The sequence below is a fragment of the Palaemon carinicauda genome, chromosome 31, assembly GCF_036898095.1.
Source record: "Palaemon carinicauda isolate YSFRI2023 chromosome 31, ASM3689809v2, whole genome shotgun sequence".
Classification (NCBI taxonomy): Eukaryota; Metazoa; Arthropoda; class Malacostraca; order Decapoda; family Palaemonidae; genus Palaemon; species Palaemon carinicauda.
Genome location: NC_090755.1, coordinates 78,220,195 through 78,245,944, shown reverse-complemented (window position 1 = coordinate 78,245,944; position 25,750 = coordinate 78,220,195). Strand labels below are relative to the sequence as shown.

At 39.3% G+C, this 25,750-nt stretch overlaps 1 protein-coding gene across 1 annotated transcript in view; it reads left to right on the top strand.

Annotated features, from left to right (window-relative positions):
• The window catches only part of LOC137624554 (propionyl-CoA carboxylase beta chain, mitochondrial-like), a 60,452-nt gene extending 34,952 nt beyond the window's left edge, over nt 1-25,500 (top strand). The window contains exons 5-10 of the mRNA XM_068355455.1: nt 5,276-5,583; nt 12,996-13,201; nt 15,857-16,065; nt 23,276-23,353; nt 23,574-23,694; nt 25,180-25,500. Coding sequence (XP_068211556.1) covers nt 5,276-5,583; nt 12,996-13,201; nt 15,857-16,065; nt 23,276-23,353; nt 23,574-23,694; nt 25,180-25,301 — 1,044 coding nt within the window. The 3' untranslated portion in view covers nt 25,302-25,500. The remainder of the gene's footprint in view (nt 1-5,275; nt 5,584-12,995; nt 13,202-15,856; nt 16,066-23,275; nt 23,354-23,573; nt 23,695-25,179) is intronic.
• The last annotated feature ends 250 nt before the right edge of the window (nt 25,501-25,750 follow it).

Sequence of the window (25,750 nt, the reverse complement as noted above, 5' to 3'; positions counted from 1 at the left end):
TTGGTCTCCCTGATTGGGCAACAAATGCTCTCGGGCCTCGCGGCTAAGAGCGTACAGTATTCTAACAGAACATTTCTTTGGTCATGCTCCCCACAAACCAGGGTTTGTAGGGAGGAAACTAGGTTGTTGGACTCGGGATTGCAGTTATCAAGGACCTAAAGTGACTGGTCTACTTGACAACACCCTTCTCCCACTGAGGAATCTCAGTCCAGTGGTGGCCAGACTCCTTTGGAAAAACTATCAACTCTTCGGATCCCCAGGTCCAAGACTACAAAGGCACCGGGAAAGACTTATCGTTTTGCAAAACGGAGAAGGGAAGACTCCTCACCCGAAACTTAATGTGCAGAAGTGGTGGGACCCAAAATGTCCTCCTTAGAGAGAATGTTCCACTCTTCTGGTTGCCTACCTCATCTCAGATTGGTCCACATTGAACCCTCAGTCCCAGCGTAAAGAGTTTAAGTCCATGCCTGAGCCTCTTGCTGAAAGGGGGAAAACCAAGAATTGTTTGATGCTTTGAAAGTCACCCTCTGAGGGGGAAGACTGTGTAAGATCTGCAGAAAGTGATTTCCTAAGTCATGCTTCCACTGCTAGGCTCGAGGATTACCGACTTGGATCAATTTTAGGTCCTGAGCAGAGCTGTCTGCTGGGAGGAAGAATTCTCAGGACCCTTCAAACTCTTCATTCCCTATTGGGTCCCGCTGCCCTTTGAAATGGATAACCCTTAGACAGAATCAACCTTTCTGAAGGTCATAATTAATTCATGAGCTGGATGAGCTTAGCGAAGCATAATCCGAGCCCATAGAGGGAGGTCTGCCATCTATAGACTTATGCTACGGAGTTCTGCAGGTTCTTGGATGAACCTTCAACTACCTTGGTCTCGGTTAGCAATTGCAGCCCTAAACAAGGTAGATCATCAAAACACGGGACCAAGGAATTTTGTACGGTCTAGCCTGTCGGGCAAAGTTCTCCCCAGCTCTGTCTAGGAAACAGAGATTCTACATCCCAGAAGATGCTCTACTTGCTCCTATGCCAGTTGTTGATGGAGTAGAAATGATAAAGGGGCCCTTGGAGGAGAGGCTGAAACTTGATGAGCATCTTTTTCAGCCTCTTGAATCCACAGTGATGGAGACAGCATCAGTGGCGAGCCTTCAGGCTACGTCCTATTCCTCTCCAGAGCTAAGACGGTTATCTTCTTGGCAAACCAGTCGGCCAACCAGTTGCTTCTCAAGCTGCATGGAGTTGCACAAGTTTATATACCTAACTCCGTTCAAAGTGGAGACCGCACCCACGATTAGACAGGCAATCAGACCATCAGATTTCATGATGATAAAGAGGCTAAATTAGTGGTGGTACAGAAAAAAATATACTTTTGTATTTAGGAATGGTTTTAATTAACAACTATATATTGATGTACCATACTGTATTTAGTTATTGTGTTGTTAGTTTTTTCACATACTATATATACTGTATTCATGTTTTTCTTTAGTAATTCTCTAGGTTATATTTTTTTTTTTATATTTTAGTTTATTTTTTCTTTTAATAATAAAAGTTTGGCCTACACCTCAACATTAAATAATTCAAAAAAGTATCACTTAGAATTTTATGTTAGTCTTGTGCTACTATAGTGTAATTCCTGCCATCAGGATTCTACTATAGTGTGATTCCTACCAAAGGAGGATAGATAAAACTTACTTCTTAATACTATTTTAACCTATAGGTTAGGTTAGGTTAGGTAAAATGGTCGTTTTGTTTACACTGTTTTCTTGTTTAGTTGGTTTGTTAATGCTTAATTGAGGTATTACTCTTGTAATAACACCTTGTAAGGGGAATATTACATTATTTGGTTGTTTGCTTGGTAGGAATCAATGTATAGTAGATTTGAATCCCCATATTGAGTTCGGAATAGAAAATGAATCATGCTATAGTAGTACCGCTAGTTATTTGAAAAACAAAATCTTACCTTGTAGTGGTTTGCGGACTGTGGCCAGAGGTAGTACTCGAACCGTCTAGTGTCCAAATGCCGACCACACCCCAACGTTCACTGCACAAAAAATATACAATGTTGGAATACCCAAAAATCTAGGTAACAGGTCAAGAGAACGGAGCTCTGGGCACCACCCCTTGATTTATACCGGCCAAGGGGACTCAGCTAGAACCTTAGTTGCTTCTTATTTTCCCCCGCCTTAATCTTGGTTGATAAACGCATAGCGTGACCACTGATTCATTTCTGGGAAAAATGAACAGTATAAGTGAATAGCTTGAATTGAAGGTTAGATAGGTTCAAGTTTAAGTAAGGGTCAGAACATTAGGTGAAGGTGAAAGAATTTTTTTATACTGACAACAGGACACAGTGTGGGAGGAAAAAATTATGATAAATGACATATTAGAAAGATTAAAAAACAGTGGCTGAGAAAAGGGACACAGTGATGTAAGGAACTGGAATAAATTTGTCATCATAAAAACAAAAAAGAAATATTTATTTGTAAAGGAAAAAAAACTGTTAGGATTACATTAACATTGGTTTGTCAATTCATATAAGCAATTAAAGACAAAATTAACATCCCTTTACACTCCAGCCTCAGATAAAGATAAAAAGGAAAAAAAAGATTTGAATAATAAAAAAAGAAAAACAAGAACTATTCACATGTGGGACACTCATAAGTGTTCCAATACGCTACAAGTATAAACAAAGGCACACCTAACCGTCTATCTATTTGGGATACATTCAAATACCTGTAGCTTGTCTCACAATCAAAGGGTTCATAAAACAAGGATTGCAATTCATGCGGCAAAACTAGAAGATCCCGGCAAACTTGCTTATAACTGTCTTCCCCTAGGCTGACTAGCAACATACTCAGGTGGATCATGCAGATTTATTCCTGACAATGACAGAAACAAACTTCAAGCTTAAAGGAGAACCCCGCAACATTGTGGATCAAAATCTACATGAACAATCCACTGTGTTTAGGAGTTGACAACACTTAAAAGTTTGGCTATCCCTGCAAAAATCTGTTCTATGCCACTTTATGTTCACTTGGTTCTGGGGCAAATATTTAAAAAAACTGTCCATAAACCCTCTGTGTCATCGAATGTTATTGGTCCAACCACAGTAGTGCCTAAATCTCTCATTCTTGGAAGGGGTTTTGGTAATTCTGGAACAATTCAGACTAAACTCGAACACAGTCCCATGCCATTTCAATCGCTACTGTAAACTATTAATGTCGATGACACACTCATATAACAACACAGTAGCATACTTCTAGTTAAAAGGCAAGGTAATATGAATACAGAGCAGCATCACAGACCACTAACATAATAGTAACAGACCATAAACCGCATTCATAATTTTATGTACAGTACTTGACGAATACTCTCAATTTCCCTTCTGGGTGAAGGGGGCTGCTGTCTATACCTAGAAAGGAATAATAACAGATTAAAGCACTTTTTAGGGGCACAGAGGGCTATAAACAAAATAACAAAAATTAATAGTGTGTTTCATAACATTCAACCCACTAAGCTTTCTTAGATACAAACCACTTTTTTTTTATTCCAACCTGTTTCAATATATGCTTAAATGAAAAAAATCTAATGTGAAAGAAAATGTAGCGTGGTTTATCTGTGGTCAGTATTTTGATTAGATACTTTGTGTGCTACACCTGGCCGCAGTCTGCTAACCACTACATTTATGCTCATACAAAGCTTTGAACAGGACAACCCTCCATTGGAGATGAGACCACTGCCCTGGGATGTTACCAAAGTTCTCCATTCTCTAAGAGGGGCCCCATATGAGCCATTAACCCCATCGCTACGATGATGTCATTATACGTCTAAAACTTTGGTTTTAGACAAAAGAGGTCGTGTGTGACAAATCTTTTGGAATTTGTCCACAACATATATATCATTAGTGACAAAAGCTGGGCAATTAACATTATATACCTAGACTTTCAAAAGGCTTTTGACAAAGTTCTTAAAAACATTAATGATCAAAATTAGAGGACTAGGCATCATTGATTAGCAAGCTGAATGGATCAAAGATTGGCTAACAAAGAGAAAACAGAGAGTTGTAATCAATGGAGAAGCTTCAGAGTGGGCAGCTGTTACAAGCAGAGTTCATCAAGTATTTTTCCTTGGACCATTTCTATTTCTGATCTACATTTGCGACATAGATTTAGGATTAACTAATAGGATAGCCAAATTTGCCGGCGATACTAAACGGCATAAATGCTGCAAACTCAGATGATATAGAAGCCTTAAGAGAAGATCTAATGAAGCTAGGCGAATGGTTCAGAAAATGGCAAATGCCTTTCAACTGTCAGAAATGGAAAGTCATGAACTTAGGTTATAGTAACCCACCATCAAATTTCTCACTGCTGAGTAATGAAATAGAAAGTGTGGACCAGGAGGAAGATCTTGGTAATATTATCAGCAGGGTTTTGAAATTTACCAAACAGAGCATGAAAGCTGAAAAGAAAGCACAAAAACTAATAGGTTACATGAAGAGAAAATTCAAATAAAAACAAAGACATTGTACTACAGCTGTACACATCACTAGTAAGACCCCATCTAGAATATGGAGTCCAATTCTGGGCTTCAAGTATTCAGAAGGATATAGATAGACGGGAAGCAGTGCAAGCTGGGGCCACCAAACTAGTTCCAACACTAAAGCAATTTGGATATAGACGGAGGATGGAACGTTTGAACTTATTTGATCTGCAAACACGACGACTAAGGGGACAGTTAATAAAAGCATTCAAAATTCTTAAAGAAATAACAAATTTAGATGACATCAATCTATTGACGCTCAGCACAAAGCAGTCCAGAGGTAACGGATACAAACTGGAATAAAAAAAAAAAAAAAAAACCACCACGTTGTGGTATTTTTTACATACAAAATAGCAAATACAGTATTTGGAATGGACTTATAGCTGATGTATTAAAGAATAAGTTAGACAAGATCATAAGAACTAAATTGCTCTACCAAAGAGCAAATGGAGTCTGCGGATGGACTAAAAAGTCCGAGTCATCCAAAATCCTTGTAAATCCTTTGAAAAAAAAAACACTCGCACACATACACACACACACACACACACTCTCTCTCTCTCTCTCTCTCTCTCTCTCTCTCTCTCTCTCTCTCTCTCTCTCTCTCTCTCTCTCTCTCTCTCTCTCTCTCTCTCTCTCTCTCTCTCTCTCTCTCTCTCTCATATGTTTCTTTAACTTTTCTCTGATATATACGTTAAGAAATATTAATAAATTATTTCTTTGTTTAATTTTACAGATCTCCATGATAATGGGACCATGTGCTGGTGGAGCAGTATATTCACCTGCCCTGACTGATTTTACTTTTATGGTACAAGATACTTCTTACCTCTTCATTACCGGGCCTGATGTAGTAAAGGCTGTGACCAATGAAGACGTCACTCAAGAAGAATTAGGAGGTGCACGAACCCACACCACTCTATCTGGAGTTGCTCATAAGGCTTTTGACAACGATGTAAATGCCCTGCTAAATCTACGAACCTTAATGAATTTTCTACCTCAAAGCAATCAGGACCCTTCACCTATCAGACAGTGTGAAGACCCTTGGTAAGTAATGTATAAGATTGTAAGTTAGCAAAATGTCTCATTCAAGGTCATTTGTCCCAATACACAAAGTGCTTATTCACTTTTGAAGTATATTGCATTTCTGCATTCAAGCAATTAAAAGATGCTGTATTTGTTATCTTCACTAAAGAAGTTTGAAGGAGGTTATGTTTTATTTCCTGTTTGTGTGTTTGTTTGGTTGTGAACAGCTTCCTGGTCATAATTTTAATTGTAAGTAATGAAACTTGCAGGGATTAACTATTATGTAAAAAAGTGGAAATGGTTCAGTTTTGGAAGGTCAAGTTCACGGTCAAGCGAAATGTCCAATTCACGTAATCAGCTATAAGTTTGGACATCATTGTCACAGAGACTTCAAACTTTGTTAATATTTTAGTGTATGAAAATCCACGCCAATCAATACCTATAAAGGTCAAGGTCGAGCAAAAGGTTGAGAAATAAGCTGCTGCAGCGGAGGTTTGCGCTCTGCCGAGTGCCCCTCTAGTATACTATGTATTGATGTGTATTTTTATGGAAAAGTAATGAATGTTATTTCATTATTTGAAAAACTTGGAAGAATCATATGTACAGTAGATTGTAATTAACAAAAAACCTGAATATTTCAGTGAGTAACTATGTTAGGGTAGGCTACCCTTTCAATTTTCTATTGCAGTGGAGTTTATAAAGAATATCATATTTATAGCATGCAGGGAAGATTCCCTACATAATCTTTTGTGGTTTAGCTTTGCTTACTGTATGATATTCATAGTTGCACCACATGAATATCTTACTTTATGGTTGCTTCATATGCACTGATCATAGGAATGTTTTTTTTTTATTCAAACTTTTTTTTTCTTACGTGCATACAAACCTTTTGTCCTTTAAGATAGGGAATACCTTCAGCAGAGCTTGAACAGCTGTTGAAACCGTTAGCAAGGTAGTTGATGACAGGTGATGAGCACATGGAAGTATTCCACCAACCCGCATGTCAAAGACTTCCCTTTTGCCTTTGGCTGCAGCATGTACAGACATATAGTACTGAAGTGTCCTATTCAAGTTTTTTTAATTTTTTTTTTCATACATTTTAGTTTGACTGGTTGATATCAGCTTCATGTTAAGGCCGCTCATGAATGGCTGAGATAAGGGACAGTGACAGTGCTGTAGAGACTGGCCATATATACATATGATCAGTGCCAAATCAATCTCTCCACCCAAGCTATGACTAGGGAGGGCCAGGTAATGGTTGCTGAGGATTCAGGAGGTAGACCTATAGGCTCCCCAAAATTCCCCACCCTCTCTGTTATCTCAGAAGGAGGGTAAGGTTGCATAGACTACAAGAAACTAATGAGTTTGACCTGATCTCGAACCCCAGTCTGGCGATCGCCATGCAGGGACGCTTCCAATATACCCCGACAACCCTAATTGAACAAAGCGGGAATGTCAGTGTAGGTGGACATTTTATCAATTTATAACTAAAACCCAACGATAGATCCAAACACTGTAATCAGGGGCATATTTGTTTTCAATCATCCTCCTTCACTGAGTGTGGATCGTCGCCTCCTGTTAGGCTGTCATATTCTTTGAGAAGCAAGAATTCTAAGTCTTCTCTGGCATCATTCTTGGCATTGCCTTTGACAGACTGGAAAAACTGGTTAGCACTTCCAAGATCCCCATCGAGTTTGCCATTTGCTGAGGCCTATGGGCATATGCCCCTGGCTTGCTTATGGAGTATGCTTCAGTAGGGAGAACTTCACATCACAAAATTTTTTACGGGTTGGTGGAGTGAGAGATGATTGCTACACTCCAATATGTTCTGGAAGCTCTTCCTTGCGATACATTTATGATGAATAACCCTTAGGTTTTGTTGGTAAGCCTTCGAGGTCATTTTGAGGGGGCAGATAGCTAAGGCTACCTCACCCCCCAGAGCCAATAACCCTAGTGGTAGCACCAGTGATTCAGCGGTGATTTCCCATGCCAGCAGTGTTAGTCTAGTCAAGGAGCAGCTAAGTAGGTTGCTGGAGGGAGCCAGAAGGGAGTAAGAAGGCTCCAGTGCTGGTAAACATGTACTTACAATCCTGATACCTGTCCCCTTTGATTAGCTTCAGTGCCATTCATGCCTGTCACCCTAGTGCATGGCTTCCTTGTGCCTGTCACCCCAGTGCATGGCATCCTTATGTCTGTTACCCTTGTACTGTACTTTTAAACCATGTGCCCATGGCTCCCTCCCTCTTTGTGCCTGTGATACCAGGCCCTGTATCTGGTTCCCTGTGAAAGTGTTCCTCTTTGTTGTGGTTTCTGTCGGAGCAACCTGTCTATTGGGAGAAGGTTGGTAAGAGGAAGAAGGGAGTTCATTCCTCTTCCTCTTCCAGATCTTCCTCCTTTTCTGATTTTGATTCAGACGGTTCTTCTTCTAAGAAGAAGATGAAGTGGGAAAAGTCTAGGAAGGTCAGTCATTACTGTAATTGCAAGAAGAAGGCTGTTGGTGACTCCTCCTTTCCTTTAGGGGGAGTTGGGGGGATGAAACCACCTCTTCTCTAGGGGGACAGACACCCTGGGACCACTACCACTGTCATGGCTGTGGCTCAGGTTCCTATGACTGGCTACCCAGTAACCAGGTGGGAGAGAGGCACACAGCCCTGTGCTGGCCTATATAGACCTTCTGTCAGCATGTGTTGGAAAAGCTTGGGCACTCTCCTTCATCTTTTCTACCTGGATGGTAGCATTTCTTAAGGTCATAATTTGTATACCCTGAAGTCATGGGCCTTTGGTTGAGGGGCTATATCTCCGTGCACATAGGCATGGGGTTAATGCTCCCTATCCACCTTGATTATCAGAGAGAAGAGTACGAGGTACTACTTCTATCTCTGCCTTGATTGGTGATAGAGGTCATTCCCTACCTGATGACTACCTGCCTGGTCTGGCGTCCATCCCTTATTACATCTTCATGAGTGCAGCACTTCATTTTCCCTCAGTTGTCGAGACCTTTTCTGGAGCTGCCGTGGTTGGATCTTGCTAGCTAGCTGACGATCAGATATGTAGATCTAAGAACTGTCTCGCTTCCAGTCAGTCAAGCAAGATCCTGTCACATAGACTCTCGAGACAGTGAAGGTTGTATATTACAGAGTTTGCTGTATCACTACCTCTTTAGAGATAGTAAAGTTTGTATATTCCAGAGTCTACTGCGTCATCACCTCTTTAGTGACAGTGAAGGCTGTATATTCCAGAGTCTGCTGAGTTATCACCTCTTTAGGTGGACCTGTCTGTTTTCACTGTTGAGGGGACTCCACTTCGGGAGACCCAAGTTAGGAGGCACTTCGTTCTCACCCTCAGAGTCTGTGGTCATAGAGTCTTCTGCCATGGCCACCCTCGAAACTGTCTTGGTGCTTGACAAGTGGTCAGGCATGGAATATACTTCCCAAGGAAAACATGTTTTTTTTTATCTCTGAATCCTTTGAGAAATATTGGAGTCCTGTGCTGTATCATAGAAAGGCATTGACCTTTTTGCTACACCAGTCAGCAAACCAATGATTTTGAGGAGGAGTAATGCTTAGTTTTCCCAACTCTCGAAACAAGTTGGTCCTGATGCCTATATCATTGCTTTCAAGGAGTTACATGGAGGTGGTAGTAGATAAGCGTAGGACTGTTTTGCAGGACCCCATGATCCATTGAGTAGTATCTTGCAAGGGCTCTGGCTCTTCAAAGCTGTCTGCTGTGAAACTTCCATGGGTGGCCATGCCTGTGTTATCTGGTGTAAGAAGACCTTTGCAACCTAATTTAGTCCCTGATTAGAACCACTTGTGACCGCTTCCTCTTAAGGGATTCTATTCTTGCACAGCCCTTTCGAGACCACCAACATGGTCAGATCAGGAAGGGGGAAGAGGAAAGGTTGTGGGGTATGTTGATGTCATAAGTGATGGGATGCTTTCATGTCCGTGGGCAACCTGACAGCACAAGGATAAGTGCTGGGTAGTAAGTGTCCTTTGGGAAGGGTACTTGCTACCGTTTCTGAACTGCAACCCCCTCCCCCCCCATGTTGGTGACCAACAGTGTTCATGAAAATCATCCTATCTTGGCACTGGCAAAGTCTTCTCGTCCACCTTCCTTGGTGGAGAAGCTCATTCCACTTGGGCACCTCCACCAGAGACTCGTTCAGTGGTATTTGCAGAATCACTGGTCAGCCACCAGGAAGTTTCCGAATCATCCAGTATTGGTGAGATAAGGAAGCATTGGCAGATCTTGCAGGTCACTGTACTAGGAAAACCTCATAAGGGAAGTTCCACCCAATTCCTAACCTCTGGACATGTAACTGTTCTCAGATGTGTCGAAAGAAGGGTGGGCTGTGCACCTGGACGACCTGGTTGCCTGAGGTTTGTGTTCAGTGTAAGAAAAGCTTTTACTCAACATTTTAGGAATGTTAGGAGCACTTCTAGTTCTGCAAGCATTCCATGGATGTTTGAGGAGGCACTCGGTAGTGTTGAGCAATAACACTACCGTAGTATCATAAGACAACTCTCATGGGGGCATGGTTTCGTTTCACTCCACCTTCCCTTTGCAAGTTAACAAAGAAAATGCCATTTGGCTGGTGTACCAGCAGTGTATAGCCAACAGCCTGATACATTCCTATCAAGAGGAATGTATTAGTGAAAATGTTCTGTTGCTAGGGGCAGGTTGTATGGTTGGAGTAGTCTCAACATCCTTGTGTAGTAGAGAGGCTTCTTGCCTTATGGAGATCACTGGGAACGGTCGTTTTTTTATATACTCAGCTAAGCAGGAAACTCATGGTGTTTAGTTCCCTCTTCCAGACCCATGGGCAGCGTACAAAGATGCTAACCAACACCCTTGGGATGACCTTGAAACATTCTGTTTTCTTTCATACAGTTTGTTTTGCTGGCCGAACAACCGATTGTCAATCATGTCAGACCTCAGGATTACTCGTGTTGCTCTTAGATGGCCACGTACCGAGTGGTATCCCGATATGTTTGTACTTTTAGTCAAAGAGAACTACCCTTTGGACCAACTTCATAGTCAGTGGCACCATCAGAGGTACCACCAATATGTGAAGTTGTTTGCATTTCCAGCTTCTCGAGATTCTGGATACCTGCTATAGTCCTCTTCAGCTGTCTACCAAAGAAAGGAATCCATTGTTTGAGATTGGTTTCCTAGAAAAGATACTTCTTCTGTTGAAGCTTCTCTAACATAGATCATGGACTTCCACGTCATCTGCTAAGAGAAGTACCTCTCGGTCGCAGCTTGAAAGGCTACCGCTCAACCTTCAGTTTGGCCTTATTTTCAGTGCTCTAAAGGATATGCCTTATAAGCATTAGAGAAAGTTGTTAGGCAGAGATCCACTCTCAAGACTATCTCGGGTAACCCTAGGTTTGCCGAAGAGAGTAGGCAAGTTACACAATATTTCATTGTATTTTTCCATCCGGAGGACCAAAAATCAGAACCTGTTGAGTCACGACCCCAGGTTTGAGACCTTCTTCTTCCCCCGTCTGTGGGAAACGTTGGGCAGTAATTGATAGATGTTTTTGTGTCCCATGAGGGATGTACTGTTTTATATAGAGGACTCTTATATCTCCTTCCCTGGTGTCAGTAACTCTTCTTAGCACTAGCAGAACCAAGAAAGTAGTGTTGTAGAACACTGTCTTTTTCTGACTTTATGAGACTTTAGAGCATACTCTTCGACCTTTGAAGGTCTAGGTACCAGCTTGAGCTAGAGCTCCCGAAGTTAAGTATTGATCCGACTTAGACTTTGAAGAATCTATATTTGATGAGGTGATAGGCTTTGCTAAAGTCAAACAACCCTCAGTTTTCTTTACAGAGTACAGTATACTCATAGCTAAAGTCAAACAACCTTCAGCTTTCTTTACTGAGTACAATATACTCATAGCTAAAGTCAAATTACTTTCAGCTTTCTTTACAGAGTACAGTATACTCATAGCTAAAGTCAAACAACCTTCAGCTTTCTTTACAGAGTACAATATACTCATAGCTAAAGTCAAACAGCCTTCAGCTTTCTTAACAGAGTACAATATACCCATAAGTCTTTGACACTTTTGTTCTTGACCATGTTGTGGCAGCAGTATTAGACAGGACTGCAAACATCTTGTCTTTGGTAATGGGTTTAATGTAAGTCTGGAAGAAAGGTAGAGTAACTGGTTCTTCTGCTTCCTCTTTCCTTTCCCTTACTAGGGGCGAAGCTTTCGTAACATTACATACTAGATCTGATGTTGATACTGGTAAGCTACATTTCTGAGCACCATTCTTATTAGACTAGGTTTAAGAAGTAGTTCTCACCTATTTTCCCTTTATGAGGGAAAGGATGGTGAAATGAATACCTATCCTCTGGCCATCATCATCTAGGTATTTCATTTCAGATTGCCTCTTCCATTTGGAGGCGGAACATTCTCTCATCGGCCAAGTACCAGGTACCAACTAAGTACTGGTCAGGCCCTATCAGCCTGCTTATCCCTATGATAGCGTAATAGTAGGTTTGCTAGAATCATCACATTTGTTCCCTTATGGGACAAGGGTGCCTGGCATTTTCTGGTGAAGAAAAAGAACCAATCAATGTGATTATAGAGGGATTTCTTACCCACCAATTAGTTTCCATATTTTAATGGACAAATTGTTTGTATAAGTGTAGGAAAAAAGAACATTTTTAAAGTAATTTGTATTTTTCTTAGCTATACAAACATGAGTACTTTAAAGTTATACTTCCCATCTCAACCATCCCTCTAATTCCTGATTCTATGGTCAAAAGTCAAGTCTTGAAAGGCGGGTAGAAGGGTTACTCCCCTGCGCTCACCACCTAATATTAAACTACCTCGATAACCATTTCAACAGCTATTCCGGCTGGGCTGAATATATTCCCTATTTTAATGATAGGTTTGTAAAGCTAGGAAAAATACCGGTTACTTTTACAATTTGTTATATTTTTTGATTATTCCCTATTGCCACTAGATTTTAAAGTGGAGTGCAATTGTCTACTGAAGATGAAAATTTTCAATAGTTTATTGTTGAGGACGAGTGCATAGTAATAGAATATTGATTTGTTTTTTATGCCTATCCAAGAATTGAATCCTTTTAAGAGTTTTATCGTAAAAAAACTGAAAGAAAGGTGTTCTCTGAGGAAGGTTTTAAGGTGGATGATTCCCATTGTGCATGAAAAATAACACAACATTTATGTGTGTGGAATACTTTACTTATCTAAACAGTCATTGTTACCAGTTGCTTCTGTACACAATGTTACAGGATTTTAATATTTATTTTACAGAAAGTTAGTATTACATTCAAGAGGAGTAAGCATGAAGGTAGATCTTTCATAGTGTAGTCCTTTTATATCCTCCATTTTGTTTTTTTAATTGAATATTTGATATGAAAACGCCTACTAACTAACCACCCATGTCAAACAGGGATCGCGATGTTCCGGGTCTTGATACAGTCGTGCCTTTGGAATCAACAGCTGCTTATAATATGCTCGATGTCATACAGGGTATAGTTGATGAGGCCGACTTTTTTGAAATTATGCCCAATTACGCTAAAAATATCATAGTAGGATTCGCTCGAATGAATGGACGAACGGTTGGTATCGTAGGCAATCAGCCTAAAGCTGCCGCAGGTAAGAATCTAATTATTATTATTATTATGATTATTATTATTACTACCAACTAAGCTACAACATGAGTTGAAAAAACAGGATGCTGTAAGCCCAAGGGCTCTAATAGGGAAAAATAACCTAGTGAGGAAAGGAAATAAGGAAATAAACTACATAAGAACTTTGATAAGTAATGAATAATGAATATGAAATTTCTTAAGATTAGTAACTGTTAAAACAGATCTATCATATATAAGCTATGAAGAGATACTGATGTCAGCATGTTGAAAATAAAGCATTCATGTAGGTTTAAAAAAGAAAAAAAAATCACACTTTTAGACAGTGAAAATAATGGGTAGGTTTGGGTGTTGAAAGATTATTTCAAAATTTTAGAAAAATATCCTTGAATGAGTTCTACAGTACTGTAAACCAATTTGTTAGTACGCGTAATGCTAACCTTCAACTTTTTGTATGAGTATGACTTTAGGGAATCTGGAACCAGCCGTTAAGCTTTTAACAAGGTAAACACAGTTGGCTGCCAGGGAGCAGGGAAGCGCTGGCCACTCACCAGGTAGCATAATCTTTCCTTTGATTCCGGCTGCTGAAGATTACTGAAATACTATTCGGTGTTCTCTTCTGGCTGTTTTAATGTTATGCTTTTTCTTTTAATCTTGCAGTCATGTCCGAGGGATTTTACGATGGAATTGCAGTGTTCCCTTATAACTCTAATTCAGTTACAATTTCTGTGCAACCTACCAGAGTTCCAGAGTCAACAGATGTTGCTGTCCTATCACCCTGGCAGTGGCAAATCTTCTGGAGGTCTTAGGTGGAGCTAGATTGCAGAAGTTTCTGCCCTGCTGGTGCTCCCAGCCAGCCTCCAGTGGAGAGTGGGGTAGTCGTGCCCTTAAGCATGTGGCATGTCCCTGGATATTGTTGATGAACCTTGCTGCTTAGGTCCTGTTGGCTGAGGATTCCTCGACCGAGGTGAAAGAGAAGTGTTGGTGCTCCTCTTCACCTTGTTCCTCCCCTCTGAGGAGCTTCCTGCCACCAGGAAAAAGAGATCGCTGATGTACAGGATTATTGACCTGAAGATTCTCTTGAGACCTTCCAGGCACCTCGGCAGGATTTTGGGGGAGGGGTAGCATTGTACCGAAACCTTTCCCTAGAGGAAGTGTTGAGGTGAGAGGTCCAAGGGCCAAGGCTTTTGCCTCAAGTAGTAATTTTCACAAGGAAATTACTACAGGCGCTACTGGTCGGGACAAAGAGTTTGTTTATTCTCTAGTCCTTCTTTTGCTCAGATCCTCCCTGCTACTGCAAGAATGAAAAAAAATCAATTGCTCAAGCCTTCACTACCCCTTAACTTATATAACAAAATGAAATTTAAAACAACAAACCTTCAATTATAACAGCACACTTTCTTGTTACAAACAATTTATCTCTCTCTCTCTCTCTCTCTCTCTCTCTCTCTCTCTCTCTCATAGAGAAAAACAATCTTCTGATAGACAGCCAGCATGGTTTTAGACTAAAGAGATCATGTGTGATAAATCTGCTTAAATTTTTCCACATGATTAGCATTTATGACAAAAGTATGGCAATAGACATCATATACCTAGACTTTCAAAAGGCTTTTGACAAGGTTCCTCATAGAAAATTAACGGTCATATTAGAGCACTGGGCATCATTGACGAGTCAGCTGGATTGTTCGAATCTTGGCTAAAAAACAGAAAATAGAGAGTTGTAATTAATGGAGAAGCTTCAGAGAGTGGAAGCTGTTACAAGCGAAGTACTCCATGGATCCGTAGTTGGCCCATTGCTATTTCTGATCTACATCAATGACATAGATTTGGGATTAACTAGTAGAATAGCCAAATTTGCCGACGATACTAAACTAGCCACAAATGCTGTGAACTTAGAAGATATAAAAGTCATAAGAGAGGATCTAATGAAGCTAGGAGAATGGTTCAGAAAATGGCAAATGCCTCTCAACTGTTGGAAATGGAAAGTCATGGACTTTACTTACTGCTAGGTAATGAAATAGAAAGTGTGGACCAGGAGGAAGGTCTCCGTATTATTATCAGCAAGGATTCGAAGTTCACCAAACAGAGCATGAAAGCTGAAAAGAAAGCACAAAAACTAATAGGTTACATAAAGAGACAATTCAAGTACATGAACAAAGACACTGTATTACCACTGTATATATCATTAATAAGACCCCGTCTAGATTACGGAGTCCATTTCTGGGCTCCAAGTATTCAGAACGATATAGATAGACTGGAAGTAGTACAAGCTAGGACCACCAAACTAGTTCCTACACTAAGGCAATTTGGATATAGATGGAGGATTCTCTCTCTCTCTCTCTCTCTCTCTCTCTCTCTCTCTCTCTGCATGTGTGCCGGCAGAGAGGTTTTTTTTTTCCAATCCAGTAGGTTTAACCTTGCAAGTTCTAGGCTAAGGTTAGTGTGAGTGTGAAGGTTATGCTATCTGGTGAGTTGGGGGGGGGGGGGGGGGGGTTGGTCCTTTCCTAGCAGCCAGCGGTATTTACTTCGTTATAAGCTTAACAGCTGTTTCCAGCTTCATTGAAGTAATTCTCCTATTAAATGTCTCAGGTTTGTTTTGTTAGGAAAAATAGAAATGTATTAATTTTTTTTTTTTTTTTATATTTCAATGTTCATTTACTAGGTTGCTTGGACATCAACTCATCTGTGAAGGGTGCAAGATTTGTAAGATTTTGCGATTGCTTCAACATCCCGTTAGTAACTTTTGTCGATGTCCCTGGTTTTCTTCCTGGTACTGCGCAAGAGTATGGTGGCATTATTCGTCATGGAGCCAAGCTGCTTTATGCTTTTGCTGAAGCTACTGTCCCCAAGATCACCATTATTACAAGAAAGGTAAGCTCTGATGATATGAAAATAAATATAAATTTTCCTCTCAAACCTTGGCTGTTATTTATATAGAGAAGTAGTTCATGTCATTGATTTGTAATCTTGTTAGGTATTCAAATTTGATGAAGTTTTCAATATTTCCCTAATTGAAAATTTTAAATAATTTGCATAAGCTCTCGGTAGTAGAAATAGAAGATTATAATACAGTAATTAGACAAAGATTAGTTGCTTCCTAAACTTGGTAGACCTTATTATTTCACGGATTTGATAATTCTGAATGTGGATCTACATAGTGCAACTTACTTTTTGGTGATGCAGCTCAAAAATTTTTTCCAGAATGAAAAGGAAAGTACTTACGTAAGAGGATTCAGGGCTACACCATTGTATTTGTTCCGACATGCATTCAAACCTTCATCCTTTTGAAAAGGGAATATTCTCAGCATCGCTTATCTGGCTAGGTAAACAAAAATTATCCTGTATGAGAGGTTATCAATGGGAGTGTAAGAGAGGGTTACCTCGTTCTCCCACTTGGACTGATTCCCCATTCTTTTCCCAGCCGTGGCCTAAGCCAGTTGAGCCACACCCACGACCAAAGCCAACCTTTTCGTTTTTCAACTGTGTTTTGTTTCTACATGAATATAAACCTTTGTCCCCTAATTAGGCGATTGATTATATAGTAGCTGTAACTTGGCCATTTAACTTTTAACGAGGTGTTGGCTTTGGCCGATAGTCACTGGCCGGTGGTGGGACCCGCCCCCTTGCCAGTACACTGTACAATCACTTGATTCTGGCAGCCGACTAACACTGAAATGCTATCGGTGCTCTATACACACATGGCTATACTGACTTTCCTTTATGAAGAGTAAATGTATTTGCCTGATGCCAAAGTTGGACATTCTGACCTCCCTGGGAGTGTTGGTACTTTCATGATTGGCAGAGGGGTGGATCCTCATACTTTATGCCCCTCATACAGGGGACATGTGCAGCTTTGATTCCCCTTTCAAGGAATGATTCTTCTCCCTCAGCCTCATCCTCGAGGTCGAAGAAAGCGACTAGATGTGTTATTTTTAACCCCCAATATTCTGCCGTCTGACCCTTCACCGTCGGTCTTTCGGAAGCAGTATAGGGAAGAAAAATGGCAATTTAACACTTAGGACAAGTGTTGAGGCCGGGAGACTTGCTTGTTTTCTTTCAAGTGACCCTCTCTCTCTGGAGGAGCCCCCAAATATTAATTTTTTTTACAGTTTATGTTGCTATGCTATGCTTTTGTGCTTGCGTAGGACTAAAAGGTACCCCATCCAAAGAGAGGCTAGCCCAAGCATTTAATCTCGCAAAGGGGATTGAGATGACATCTCTTGACTTTGACCTTCAGTCTGAACTCGAGCGGCTGGTTAACATTGTGCCCTTGAGTCGCACCTCACTTTTTGTACTACAGTACTCCCTATTGGGTCTATGGTCGACTCCGTATTGGAAGGAACAAGTTCTCCTTCACACAAGAGATGTAGTAGCCTTTCCAGTTATGATAAGAATGCTAGCTCTCAAGTCTTTTGAGAGGCACATGCCCTCGCCTGCACAAGCAGTATGTCTCCGCTTAAGCAAGATGTCGAGACTTGAACTCATTGTATACCGACAAATATGCTGCTTCCTGAGCGCTCTAGTGGTTAACAGAATGCGGTCAGATGTAACACGCAGACTGACTGTACGAGATGCCAACCCCACTCTCGCTGCACTACATTTAAGTAGAATGGCCCCAGAAAAATCAATGCTATATGAGCATTAGGCACCACCCCTTAATATGGTTCTGAGCAAGGGGACTCCAACATCATCTGAATTTCAGGCAAGATCTTATTTACTTATTTTCCAAAAATCACATTTTACTGGATAAAAACAAAGAAGCTGAGTGAGGGACAGGTCAGATTGTGGTAGGAAAAAAAAAGTATTTTAGTATACCAAAAATATTTTTTTCTTACTACGAAGTAAATAAAACTAAAGATAGAATCAAAAGAAAATAAAAGGTAACTAACCCATAGACAAAAGTAATTTATAAATTCTAAAGGGGCACACAAGACCCTTATCAGAACAAAAATGATACCAGAGTGCCTTCACTATTGCATTGTTGATAACTTCAGACACTTCATCAATGCAGAAATTTCATCATTAAGAAAGACTCATATCTAGGTAATAACAGTAAATTTCTCATTTTCTATTCATTAATGTTCTCACCTCTCCTCATACCTACCCATCATCACAATCCTTAAAAATAAGAAGTTCATGACTGGGTACAATGATCTACAATCACACAATACAAAACACCACAGTTAAGTTTAGAGTACTACTTTGCCGATAAAAGCACAAACTGGCCTATAGGTTTCTTTATGGTGAATATATACACAATCTTCAATCAATCTATGACTGAAGATTTATAAAGTGGTCCATATTGTTCTAGATGTAGTACCACACTAAGGCTTTCTATATCACATGCACTAGAAAACCAAATGTAAATGTCATTTCTCACACTTGCAGCCTACAGCACACCTGTTAAGATTTCCATTTGGAGTACAGCATGACATATAAAGATGAACTTGCTTAAGAGTGCTTAAGAAATGTTTTTTTAGACTTATCGCACCTGGTCCATCACTCAGAATCCTTGTTTCACAACCTTGACCATAAGAGAAATCTTGCCATTCGTAATTTCAACAACATAGTATTCAAAACGACAATTTTTTTTCCTGTAGCTCTAAATTACAATATCATGCCTGCCCCACTACGTACAGGCCGCTATTCCTACAGAAACAAAGATAAGGTATCGTGAGAAAATTAGGTTGCTAGATGAGTATAAGAAATTAATTAGAATAATTTTTAAAAATACTAATTTTAAAATATAATTTGTATTTTCCGAATTTGGAGTACAGGTAGTCGCCGACCTATGACCTTAGATAGGGACCGAGAGGTGCGTCCTAAGTCGATTTTGATGTATGTCGAACTAAAAAAGTGAAGATTCCGTAGATTTATTAAGCTGCGTTATGATTCGGGAATCATCCAAGTCATACTTACTTACTTACTTACTCTTACTGCGGGGGCCTCAGACCATGTTGATCCATTGCCGCTTTGACCGTTCGTCTCCAGAGAGCCTTATCCTCCGCAAGCTCCATCCACTCATTGAGGTCTATTTCCAGGATGTCCAAATCTTCAGTTAAGTTATCCATCCATCTCTTTCTAGGCTTTCCTCTTGGTCTGGTACCTATGGGTTTACCTAACATAACTCTTCTAGTCAGCCTTCTCTCCTTCATTCTAACAATATGTCCTGCATATCGAAGTCTCTGCGATCTAATAATATTGGAGATAGGTGGTAATCCTGAGAGAGTTATCATCCAAGTCATAGTATATCGTATGCTCTAATAAATCCTAATTGTATTCTATTTTTCAATTTTGGAAACATTTTTGCAGTCACAATTACCAACCTTTTTGTTTACCTTTGGGTGTGATCAGCTGTGCTGTTGATCTGAAGGTCCTGCTACGTATCGAGATAATGGGCACATACAAATGGCGTATTTATATAATTTCTTGATTTATTTTAATATATTCATGATGAATATTAAATCAGCACCTACGTTACGTACGTGATATCATAGTTTTCGTATACTGTACTTACTTTATAGCCATCATTATTAACCATACAAATATGTTCTCTCTCTTTTTCTGTATGTATGTTTGTACGGCTAGTTCATTTTTAAAGCTTCATACAGTATTTAAATTCTAGTTTAATATTAAGCCTTTATATTTCACTAGAAATTACTGTGTTTAATTGGGGTTATTAAAGCATGTTTGTATGCTATTTTTCAACTTCAGGAGCATTTCAACATTCAACAATTACTTTGGTTTTACTTTTGGTAGGCCATCAGCTGATCTCAAGGTCACGCTACTGTACTGTGATTATGTGCACATAGCGTTGTTTATGTAATTTTCTTATTCGAAATATCTTCATAATAAATATTTGATAAGCATTAGTTATCATATATTCTCTCTCTCTCTCTCTCTCTCTCTCTCTCTCTCTCTCTCTCTCTCTCTCTCTCTCTCTCTCTCTTCGTCTTCGTATTTTGATTTTTAATTCCCTGTTAAATCTTCACATTTCTTTGAACATTATCAGAAATTCTTTGTATCATTAGTCAATGTTTTGATTATGGGAATATTTGTAACATATCAAAAGGAAATCACTTGATTTGCCATTCGCCTTCCCCAAGAATATGACGTCATCAGACTATTTTTTCTTAAATTTACAGTAAGTAGTACTATTCTCGTAACCACTAAAACACTTGATATCGTTACTCGATTTTTCGATGATGGGAATACTGTAATAAGATTACTCGGTAACATGATGAAAGGATATAATTCGGTTTGCCCGGTCCCCTTCCACCAGAAATGTGACGTCATAAGACACATGACGTAAACTCGACAAAGAATGACTTGCAAAATGTATAAATCCGTTTTCTTTTTTCTTGCAAGTACTAACTACAGCAAAGAGCAATGTTTCTCTCTGAGGACCTTTTATTTTTATGGCTAAATGTGAAAGATTTATAACTTACAACCCTCCTAGATACCAGTCAGGTATGGTGGCTGCAGAGGAGGAAGACAAACAGTATGATTCCTCCCCAGAGAGAGGTGAACCTTTCCGAGATGGTTACTTTCCCGAGTCAGTCGATTGGCTACCTCAAGTGGCTGGTCCAATGGAGCAACTAGTATGTGGGATTAGGAAGTGCTCTGGTCATGACGAAACACAGCAGTAGAGACTGCCTTACCCATCCCTTCGTCTCTAGGCTCTTCTAACATGCATTTATCTCCCTCCCCTCCACAGCATCAGTAGAAGGATTGTGTAAGGATGCTGGCCCCTACACACCAGAATGTCGGGTACATAAGTTAGCCCATGGGTCTCCGTCAGTTGCTGGGGCCCCTCTTTGATCTCTGGTGATCCTTTCCATGTTTGTGATGAGTGAAGAGGTGCTCAAGGTAAGGCTGTCCTCGTTGGCCCTCAAAGGCTCCCCTATATCAAAGCTGTTTATGGACCTCATTGAGGCATCTGAACAAGAGACTAGAACTTTCTTCCTCTTTGGGTTCTCACTTGGACATTCTCAGGGCTAGGTCTCCTAGAAAGGGCACAAGGAAGGCCTTGTCTTTTGTGAAGAAGAGGAAAACGGATACAGTCTGAGTTGGGAGAGGAAGATGATTACGACCTAAGTTTCTCAGACGAACCAGATTGGCAGCACGATTTTCCTCGCTCCTTTAAAGACGTAATGCACAAAAGGAATAGTGCCAAGGTATTTTCCTCCCCAGGAGCAGAGTCAGCATGTGTACTCATCCCAGCCATTCCCGATGGGTCATCTTGGCAAGGATAGCACGCCAGGGTAGGCTACCCTTGCACTCTCCCAGGAATAGTGCTAAACAGCGGGTCAGAGAGCTGGATAGAGAAAGCCACCACTCCCTTCCTCAACGCACTTAGACCCTTCTCCCATTAGGAGGGAGCGCACTTCAGAGGGAGCATTGTGTGCGAGAAGGAATGCCAGAGTGGAGTGGGTCCCAGTACCTCTGCTAATCATTGAACTGAACATGACTGCTTCCTTTCCTTGCAAGTAGCTAACCGTGCATTAGGAGGAATGACGACCGGAAATGACTATTATTATTATTATTATTATTATTATTATTATTATTATTATTATTATTATTATTATTACTTGCTAAGCTACAACCCTAGTTGGAAAAGCAGGACATGCTATGATCCAATGGTCTCCAACAGGGAAAGTAACCCAGTGGAAACTTTAACAAAACACGAGGAAGAGAAATAAGATAGAATAGTGTGCCCGAGTGTACCCTCAAGCAAGAGAACTCTAATTCAAGACAGTGGAAGACCATGGTACAGAGACTATGGCACTACCCAAGACTAGAGAACAATAGTTTGATTTTGGAGTGTCCTTCTCCTAGAAGAGCTGCTTACCATAGCTAAAGTCTCTCTTCTACCCTTACCCAGAGGAAAGTAGCTACTGACCAATTAAAGTGCAGTAGTTAACCCCTTGAGAGAAGAAGAATTTTTTGGTAATCTCAGTGTGTCCGGTGTATGAGGACAGAGGAGAATATGTAAAGAATAGGCCAGACTATTCGTTGTATATGTAGGCAAAGGGAAAATGAACTGTAACCAGAGAGAAAGATCCAATGTAGTACTGTCTGGCCAGTCAAAGGACCCCATAACTCTCTAGCAGTAGTATCTCAATTGGTGGCTGATGCTCTGGCCAACCTACTACCTACTACTTACATTGCTGTCTTCAGTTGTCCCAATGGAGCATAGCCTACACCGTTTCTAGAATTGGTCCTGTACTTCACAAAAGATACATTTATGCCGTAGACTTTTGGAACTGAATTTTTGGAAGATAATTTATGCCATTACCATTAAGTGCCTGGGTATATGTGATGTGTGATCATTATGTGATTATGTGGGGATGTAGGAGAACTATCACCACTAACTGACAAGAGAAAAGTTGTTCTAGAGAAGAGATAACCCTAGGATAAGATAACAAATATGAATGATGATAACCTTTAAAGCTCAAGAGTTAGGCAATATGGCTTTTTAATGAATAACTAGAAAATTTTTGGACTGGTTAAAAGATCAAGGTATTGGGAAAGAGGAAGCTTGAATATTTTTATCATCCATAGGAAGGATTTACTTCTGTGACATACAAGACTTGAGCATTCTGTAAACTTGTGACAAATCAGGGACTGCACCTCCCGATGTATCCCAAGAGTATTGTTATCATTTGCAACTGGGATGAAGGTAAACTTAATGAGTAGTAATGATGTTGAAATTCTATCAAATCTTTCTATCAAACTGAAGGAATGTCGGGAGACCAATGACACTAGTAGGACCTGAGAATATTAAAGTTTGGTTTTTACTAAAAAGTAAGGACATTAGTACTTGGAATGTGTCTTGATAAAAAAAGTGATGTTGGCGAGTGTGAGGTACCACTGCTTAATAGGAGGACAGCTCTTAGCTAGTTTTTTTATATGACTATTTTTGGACTGTGGATATAGTGTTACTGTTCAAATTGAGGGAAATAGACTTTGTGAATAATGATTGGTTTATGATATAGGTTTTGAGGTAGTTTATAAGAATTTTTTTTTACCTATAAGATATATTAAATTGGATGTCCGTCACCATATACTGTATTTGCAGGCTTATGGGGGTGCCTATGATGTCATGTCTTCTAAGCACTTGAGAGGAGACGTAAACTACACTTGGCCCACTGCAGAGGTATTATTCTACTTTCTTGAGAAACCAGTGTTGATAAATTGTAAATACACTAATCAGTAGGTGTTTGTGTTTTCAAACTTTCTACCCTTGCTTATGTTGGTACTTGAACTTTTTATTATTTTCATAACTAGTGGGTAATGTAAATCACTGTTGTTTCATATAGATCTAAAATTTGTCTTTATCTCCATTTTATTCTTATTTATCAAAAGATGTTTTCCAGGTAGCAGTAATGGGAGCAAAAGGTGCAGTGTCTATACTATATCGTGGTAAAGATAATGTATCAAAGTATGAAGCAGAATACATGGAGAAGTTTGGCAACCCATTCCCAGCAGCTGTGAGAGGTAGGCTAATATTTGAGTTAGTACCCACCTTATTTATACTTTACATAGCCCTTAAAGACATATTATATTGTCATCAGTCAATAAGAATTCATCTGAAATTAGTGAATATCTAAAGAGTACTTGATAGTACAGGGTACTGTATAGGCTTAGCTAATCTATGATTAGAGGTTAGAAAGTCTTTCCTGTTACAGCTATTTTAAACATGAAAATTTGACACATTCATGAACCTACAATAGTGAATGTTTATAGGAAGACCAGGCTAGTCCTTGCTGCTTGGTTCTTGATAGGAAATTAATTGAAAGGAATGTAAAAAAGTGAATTGAGTTGTTTTATGAAGAGCATTAAAAAGGGTGTTAATTAGATTTGTTTAAATTTACGCTAACATGTTTTGAAATCAGGTAGCTCGAACAAACTCTTTTAGGCTATCAGAGTTCTTGCTTAGACTTGGTTCCTGATCAAAATTTTCTTTTTTTATTTTGTATTTTTATGGACCCCTGGCTTACATTGGCAATAAAGAAGGGATCTAGTAGATAACGGGGCATAATGATTGCTTTATGTATAGTAGGCACAGACAATTTGAGTAATAATTACCTATTCATTCTTTTTATCTTTAATTCAGTAAATTAAAAGTGGTGTGGTTAATTCTACGAATAATTAATTTTTGTTTTGACTTCTTCAAACTTTTAAGCACTATAACTAAGCTACTGTAATATTATATCAACAAGACTTGCGCTCCTCTTGTGTCCTGTCAGTGATGGTTCTTAACCACCCATGTTTGATAATCTTGTAAGGAAGGGCCATTCAAAAGACATAGCACTTCTCCAAAAATTCTAGACATTTACTTGAGCTTTTTTTGTACCTCTTCCCCCAATTTTTATTAACTAGTAGATAATTTTTGTTGTAAAGTTATTAATCATACACTTTATCTACTGTACATAGAGTGTATACAGTTTTCAGTAGTTTATGGTGCATTCTGCAAGGCTCAACGTAAGGAGTATCCCATAGAAAATGAGGGGATTTAGACTTCAGTTTTTTCTTGCTTATAATGGTAGGTAAATGATGTGTCATTGTCTAGGATGGCAATAAATTCTGTTTTTTCTTGTGTATAATGGTAGGTAAATGATGTGTCATTGTCTAGGATGGCAATAAATTCTCAGTTTTTTCTAGTTTATAATGCCAGGTAAATAATGTGTCAATGCCTAGGATGGCAATAAATCCTCAGTTCTTTCCTTGTTCATAATGGCAGATAAATGATGAGTCATTGCCTAGGATGGCAATAGATTCTCAGTTCTTTTCTTGTTTATAATGGTAGGTAAAAGATTTTTCAATGCCTAGGATGGCAATAAATTCTCAGTTCTTTTCTTGTTTATAATGGTAGGTAAAAAATGGGTCAATGCCTAGGATGGCAATAAATTTTCATTAGTTATATTATTACATCCATAGAAACTGAAAATTGTTTCTGATTTTGCACATTTTTAATTTCAGGTTTTGTCGATGATATAATCGAGCCTCGAGTAACCAGGCGAAGAATTTGTCAAGATCTAGACAAGCTGGCTACAAAAAAATTGAGTAATCCGTGGAAGAAGCATGCAAATATACCTCTGTAATTTCTGTCAATTTAAAAGTTAGTTTATTTCAATAGTTCAAATGTAGTCTTTTGTGATACTATACTGTAGTTTATTTATGTCTCGTATTAGTATTTTGTGATAGCATAAATACCTTTCATTTTTAAATGTACTGTAGTAGGGTCATAGAATATATATTATTTTAGAATAAAAGATTTTATATGAATAAAGGTAAAATGTCCATATTTTTAAGTTGAGCCATTTCTCCTCTTATAATTAATAATAAATTTTGACAACTTTTGAAAAGAAATAGCAAAATGAAATAGAATTTCATCAATGGTAAAGCCCACAAATTCCTCTTTAGTATGCTAAAAATAATCATGTGGGCATAAATGTGAGTCCCTCTTTGAATATTGGGGTTCCCTTTTAAGAGATTCTGTTTTGGGGGTTGAGTTTGTTGTAAGAGCCATCAGTGCACATCTCGCTGCTCA